Raw genomic sequence first — 7,025 nt, forward strand, 5'->3', positions numbered from 1 at the left:
TAACTTTCAAAGAAAGAAAACCAAAAATGGTTATTAGACGGATATTAATTTTCTATGTTCGTATAGTAAAACCTTCGTAATGATAAAGAGAGAAAGGTGGAGTTTGTGTAATTAAGTAAAAGATTAAAGAAGAATTAAAGTGTTAAATAACTTTAATAACACTCAAAACAGTGAAATTAAAAAGATTGATAAAAACACAAAACAAAACCCTAACTTGAGCAGCTGCTAATGATCGACTATCAACTTCACATGGAAACTTCTAATTTTTACCTAATCAGCCAAACAAAAGAATATAAGAACTACCATAGCCAAAAATTTATTTATATCTTCATTTCCACCAAAAATCAAGAGAGCGCCTTAAAAAAAATAGAAGAAGAAACTCACAAATGGCTTCTCATCTTCTTCCTCCATCACCACCCCTTATTCTGATGCTACTAATTTTATGTGTAATATTCTTGAGCTCTTTGTGTTCGTTTCTCGTTGATGCTTCCCCAACTCCGAACCCCGTCTCAGGAGCAACGACAAGGTACTACAAGTTTGAGGTGAGGAGCTAGTGGTTAAAATATGGACAAAATTTTACGTTCTAACATTTGTATATATAATATTTCTAGAAAAAATTATAAATTATTTAGTCTCTATGATTTAGAATTAATTTCGATTCCGTCTTTAAAAATTCACAAACTATCCATACTATTGTCATACTAACACTTTTTTTTACGTGCAATGGGCTGCAGTCGTTTTTTATTTAGTTAATTGTGTGTAATTAATTGGTTGTATTAAGGCTTAATTAGGGTTAAAGTAAAAAAAAAGGAGAGAAAATACATATATGAGTTTTTCATATGGGCAAAGACAGTTCGTTCACCATTTGTAATCAGGTAGAATCAAATTTCAAGAACCAAAATAGAACTTTTGAAACAAATTACAGGAATCAAATTGAAATTAAACCCAAAACTCATAAAGACTAAAACTTGTAAAACTACCATGACCAAAAATCAAAACTAACTGCATGGACCAAATTTGTAATTTAACTTGATTTATTTTCATCTAAAAATTTTTAATCCATAACAAATCAGGGGATGTCAAAGTGAACATAGCTCAACGTTAATTAGCTACTAAAAAAAACTAAGGGGATAATTGCCCGATCTTTTTTCTACACTCCACACCGAAATTGGGATGTATATTACTTACTTGTTTTTTGTTTTTGCATGCAACGCGTGGTAACGCGACAGATAAAAATGGCGAACGTGACTCGATTGTGCCATAGGAAGAGCTTGGTGACAGTGAACGGGAAGTTCCCAGGGCCTCGTGTTGTCGCTAGAGAAGGCGACAGGCTGGTTATTGAGGTGGTCAATCATATTTCTAATAACATCTCCATTCACTGGTGAGAATAAACCAATTACCTCAAGACTCGATCTCTCCATATTTTTATAATGATATGATATTAGACCGACTTGCTTCACTCCTCACACAACAATTATTTTTCTTTGGAATCGTGTTTGATGGTTGTTTAGGCACGGTGTGCGACAACTGCAGAGCGGGTGGGCGGATGGGCCGTCGTATATTACACAGTGCCCGATTCGGAGCGGGCAGAGTTACGTGTACAACTTCAGCATTGTGGGGCAGAGAGGAACTCTGTTTTGGCATGCTCACATTTCATGGCTTCGAGCCACAGTCTATGGCCCTCTCATTATACTTCCTCAACGCAATGCTTCTTACCCTTTTCCCGAACCTTACAGAGAGATTCCAATTCTTTTGGGTAATACTAATAATTAACGCAAAATATGAAATAATTTCCAATTCATAAAAATGAACCCAAAAAGGAAAAAAAAAAAAAAGTGCCTTTTTCTGATACCAATTGAATGATTATTGGTCTGATTCTGTATTTATGGGCAGGGGAGTGGTGGAACGCTGACCCGGAAGCTGTGATTAGCGAAGCTCTTCGGACTGGAAATGGCCCAAATGTTTCTGATTCCTATACAATCAATGGACTTCCTGGGCCATTCTATAATTGCTCCAACAATGGTAGATATTATATAATTCGTTGTTAATACAATTTCAATACTACCCCGAACTTTTATAAAAGTTTTGAAAATACCATTTAAGCAACCACCCCTTAATATTTTGAAGGTAAGGTTAACATAGCAATTAACATTTGAAGTTTGTTTTAGATTAAGTCTATGAAAATATAGAAGAAGCTATTGTGTTTGAAAAGGGATTAGTAAGGATAGAATTGAGTAATAACAATGAAAAAGCAAGCTCGGTTGACAATGAAGTAATAAAGTAATAAGAGTTTTTAGGGTAAAATCAAGTCTGAAAAAAGATGAAATGAATGTTAACAGAGTTCCCTCAAAGAATATTTGTAAAAGTAGTAATGAAACTTTTGAAACCATAGTTGTTTCTAAAACAAAGAACAAAACTCATAGCATTTTTATTTGTTCTCGTTTTCTGTTGTATCTGTGTTATTAAGTGTGTTTTTTTACAGATACTTTTAGACTAAAGGTGAAGCCAGGAAAAACCTACCTTCTCCGTCTGATCAACGCTGCACTCAATGACGAGCTGTTCTTCTCCATAGCCAACCACTCCGTCACCGTCGTCGAAGCCGACGCCGTCTACGTAAAGCCCTTCTCCGTCGACGTCCTCGTAATCTCCCCCGGCCAAACCACCAACGTCCTACTCCACACCAAACCCACCGCCCCAAACGCCGCCTTCTTCATCCTAGCCCGCCCCTACTTCACCGGCCAAGCCCCCATCGACAACTCCACCGTCGCCGGAATCCTCCAATACCACCACTCAAATCCCCGCCGCCGCCTCCTCCACCCGATCCTCCCGGCCATCAACGCCACGTCAGCAACCACCAATTTCTCCCGCAAACTCCGGAGCAAGTTCCCGCCCAACGTCTCACAATCCATTGACGAACATTTCTTCTTCACCATTGGGTTGGGGAGCAGCCCTTGCCCCAAGCATCGGACCTGCCAGGGCCCCAACGGCTCCAAATTCGCCGCCGCCGTCAACAACGTCTCGTTTTCGGACCTCCCCTCCACGGCCCTCCTCCAGGCCTATTTCTTCGGCCGGTCTAACGGCGTGTACACGGCGGACTTTCCGAGGGTCCCGGGCCGGGAGTGGAACTACACCGGCGCGCCGCCGAACAACACGGCGGAGGAAAAGGGGAGGAGGGCGGTGGTGGTGGAGTTTAACGCGAGGGTGGAGGTGGTTCTGCAGGGCACGAGTGTTTTGGGGGCGGAGAGCCACCCGGTTCATCTCCATGGGTTCAATTTCTACGTGGTGGGGGAAGGATTTGGGAACTTCGATCCGGAGAAAGATCCTGGGAATTATAATCTTGTGGATCCTGTGGAGAGGAACACCGTTAGCGTGCCGTCTGGTGGATGGGTCGCCATTCGTTTCCTTGCTGATAATCCCGGTGAGTTTTTGGGTTTTAGGAATTTTCATATACCGAGAGTGAGACAGTTCTAGATTCTAATAAAACTAAATTTGGAAGCAAAAATAGTTTGCTGGATGAAAAATTGATAATTAAAAAGACAAATACAAAAATATAAACCACTTTTTTACAATGAGATGTCAAATTTTCAACAATATAGAAGGAGCACGCAGGTCTTATTACAAAATATTATATTATATTTATAATATAAGTGAGCTACTCTTCCATGAATATATTGATTTTTAGACTTCCATGAATATATTGATTTTTAGACTTCAAAAATATTATTGTATGATATTAAAGTTCAAACGAGCATTAAATGAAATCCGGTCAATATTGGTAAACCAAAAAAATGATATTTTGGTCAATATTGAGAATAAAATTTAAAATCTTTATTTTTCTAACATATAATTTAAGTTATATAAGTTTGGCGTCTAACTTTATAATTGAAACTTTATTAATTACCAAATAGAGATTTATTAAGAAAGTTTATAATCCAATTAAATGAATAAATAGACATAACTTAGAGTACTAAAATGAGCTAAAATTAAAGAAAATGGCCTCCTCTTTATTCTTTGTTCCGTCTCGAATTAAAAATTAAAGAAAATTATTGAATGAGACTGTATGTTTATAATTAAATTTGTTTTTTAGTTTTTCCCATCAATCTAATACGGTAAATTGCCTGCCTTATTATGGCGTCGTCCTACAGTAATTGAGAATGTTGAGTGAGAGATTATAGGATGGGGTTTGATTTTTGTGGACCTAAAACACAGGTGTTTGGCTGATGCACTGCCACCTCGACGTCCACCTCAGCTGGGGCTTACGAGTGGCTTGGATCGTCCTAGACGGGGAGCTCCCCAGCCAGAAACTTCCACCGCCACCGTCCGATCTTCCCAAATGTTAAACCTTCGCCGGGGTTTCTTTTTTTCTCCTCCACACTCGTACTTTAATTACTAATTTTTGCATGCATAAATAAATAAATATATATATTTATATATTGTGTGTGTGTGTGAACTTTTTTCTTGCAGTTTTGGAATCTGGGTCGTCTCCAAAAGAGCAGCATAAACAGCCAACTGAAACCCCACATAAAAGCCATAAAATGAGGACCAAAAAATAAAAAAATAAAAACAGAATTTTGTTTCGTATTTGTGTGGTTGGACACTTCTGGGTTATATTATCCACCATTCACCAGAAGAAACTTGTAATTGAGTTCCCTTTTTGAGGGAAATCATGAATAAAAGAGCAATTCAATTGCCCAATACTTTTAGCCTTACATGTACTAAACTCCAATTTTGAATTTTTATTGTGTTTAAAGCATATACATGAAAAATTATAATATCTTAGAAACTATTGCGAAATTACTCAACGAAATCTCAATTGGTTGCCAAATTTTCTCGACGACATCTAAAATTCGTCAATAAAGACCCTACCGCGATAGGATATGCTGATAAACTTTGCAAGACAACAAAAAAAAGGCATCACTAATGCATTTTGCCCACGAAATATTAAACTATAGCTACGATTTTGTGCATCATGAAAACTCCAATTTCTTGTGTAATGACAATTGGAATAACAACATAACACCTTTTTCTTACTGGGCAACAAGAATTCCTACGGCTCACTCCTAAATTGATGACAAACAATAGATGAAAAGGGCAGCAAGATTATAACAAGATTAAAGACATTTTATTTTTCTAGAAAAACAAACACGAGTCAAAAATTTAGTAGCGATCAACAAGAACTCAGAGAACCCGAGAAGGATGGTTATATATGAAAAATTGTGATTAAGGGGGGTGAATTTTGGGTGTCAAGTTTGGCCTTTTTGGCAGTGTTATTTTCTACCAAAAGGGGGAGAGGGGGGAAAACTGAAAGTGAGTCCACCAAAATTTTCAAAGCAAATCTATACACAAATACGCACATATTGCTTTCACATCCTCCACTAATGTACAATTTTTGGCACCATCCCCACAACACCCATAAAGAGAATCTTCTTATCAAAACAGATGGGAAAAACCAAGCACAAAAAGGAGAAACACTATAGTAGCTAAATACCACATAATTAATACATCACATATATATAAATAATTGAGTTCATCATTAATAATTTCTATAGGAGCTAAGCTACCGAGATGACATTGACAGACAACAAATGAATAATAATGTAGAATTCTTCTCCATTCCCTCTCTCTATATTAAAGGGGCCTTTTTTTACTCTCTAAATATATATTGAAAGAAAAGAAAATATATGGGTGTATTGGAAAATTAAAATCAATAATGTGATTCTCTCTAATTATTACAGGGTATTGGGAAAATTTGTAGCTGGATCGACTTTAACCCTCTAAAGTTAATTTACATTTGAATCTAACCAATGAAAAAAAGGGAAAAATTAGGAAAGGAAAAAGGAAAAAGGGGTAGGGGGTGGAATTTTCTGGAATCCGTACATGTTCTTTTCCATTTGTCTGAGATTGGGAAAGAAAAAGGAAAAAAAGAAGGGGAAAAAAAAGGAAAGGAATAATTACCCTGAGTTTGGAAGATCCGGCATGAAAATTTTGAGTAACTGAAGAATAAATGAAATAAATTTGGTGTTTTTTTTTTGTTGTTTGCTAAGGATCGCCATGTTTATGCCAGCAAACGAGCATGGCGACGCAGCGGCGCATGATGTAGAATCTGGCCTTCTGCTCCTTGGCCAAGCTGCTGCATTTGTGGCCAATGGAGGAGTTTTTTTGGGAGGAGCTACGGCGGAGATCGGAGGTGGGGGACTTGGCGGCGGCGGCGGCGGAGGTACTGGCCGAGTGCTTGTGGGACAGGCTTCTTAGAAGTGGCAATTTGGAGGAAGTGCTTCTGGTGGAAGCGCTTCTGGAGAAGAAACTGCTGCTGCTGGATTTGGAGGAATTAGAACGAGAATAATGGTGGTGGTGGTGGCTACTGGACGCTGCGGCGGCGGCGGCGGCGGCGGCTTCCTTCTTGGAAAGCTTCCATTTTTCTTCCATGTAATGGGCGGAGAATTAATGGGTCGTTTTGATCTCTAAAATTAAGCTCCAAAAAATCAAAAGTTTCTCTAGATTTATGTGTCCCAAAAATGGAGATCCAGAGCTAGCTTCAGTTTTAGACAGAGAGAGAGACAATGGGGGTAGTGAGAGTGTGAGGTTGGTAGGGTTCAATTTAGTAGGACGTCATTGTGATATATTTATATTTTTTTTCCTTTTTTTTTCTTTGTTAATTCTTTTATTAACCCTGAATGGATGGCTTGTGGCGTTGTCGGTTGGATCCCTATAATTTGGAAAACCACTACCCAAACGTTGTGGGATTAATCTCCCAACTAAATCATAGATCTTCGAGAGAAGACTAAAGCGAATGAGCTCACTCGATTCGAGTCTGATCCTCCATTCTTTCTCATAAAAAGATGCAGATAAATTACGTGCCTCGTGGGGTTTGAAACAATGAGAGGTATCCTCATTCAGTCAGAAGCCCACTACACCACTCGTTGGTGGCTTTTTTTTAATTATAAATTTAATTATCTATGCTCCCAGGAATAGCCAAGTTGGCAAGAGCTTGAGGTCTCTTGGTCATTTTGGTTTAGAGGTCTTAA

The 7,025-nt window shown here is 38.3% G+C and overlaps 2 protein-coding genes across 3 annotated transcripts; one reads left to right on the plus strand and one right to left on the minus strand.

Annotated features, from left to right (window-relative positions):
• The first annotated feature begins 312 nt into the window (after positions 1 to 312).
• LOC111017074 (laccase-2-like) lies at positions 313 to 4,711 on the plus strand. 2 transcript variants are annotated; one of them, XM_088120857.1, is made up of 7 exons: positions 313 to 542; positions 1,230 to 1,381; positions 1,512 to 1,756; positions 1,894 to 2,022; positions 2,483 to 3,418; positions 4,210 to 4,352; positions 4,465 to 4,711. In XM_088120857.1, exons 1-6 carry the CDS (start codon positions 387 to 389, stop codon positions 4,338 to 4,340), a joined length of 1,749 nt encoding a protein of 582 aa, XP_087976983.1. In that variant the 5' UTR covers positions 313 to 386; the 3' UTR covers positions 4,341 to 4,352; positions 4,465 to 4,711. The 2 variants fall into 2 exon arrangements, with proteins under 2 accessions (XP_087976983.1, XP_022148425.2); XM_022292733.2 differs by having other exon boundaries at positions 4,210 to 4,711.
• A 957-nt stretch (positions 4,712 to 5,668) lies between these two features.
• On the minus strand, positions 5,669 to 6,620 carry LOC111017089 (small polypeptide DEVIL 15-like). The gene has a single exon (XM_022292758.2). It carries the CDS (start codon positions 6,424 to 6,426, stop codon positions 6,040 to 6,042), a length of 387 nt encoding a protein of 128 aa, XP_022148450.1. The 5' UTR covers positions 6,427 to 6,620; the 3' UTR covers positions 5,669 to 6,039.
• Positions 6,621 to 7,025: the final 405 nt, after the last annotated feature.

This window comes from Momordica charantia, assembly GCF_013281855.1.
Source record: "Momordica charantia cultivar OHB3-1 chromosome 2 unlocalized genomic scaffold, Mcharantia_2.0 BLBB01000002.1, whole genome shotgun sequence".
Taxonomy (NCBI): domain Eukaryota; kingdom Viridiplantae; phylum Streptophyta; class Magnoliopsida; order Cucurbitales; family Cucurbitaceae; genus Momordica; species Momordica charantia.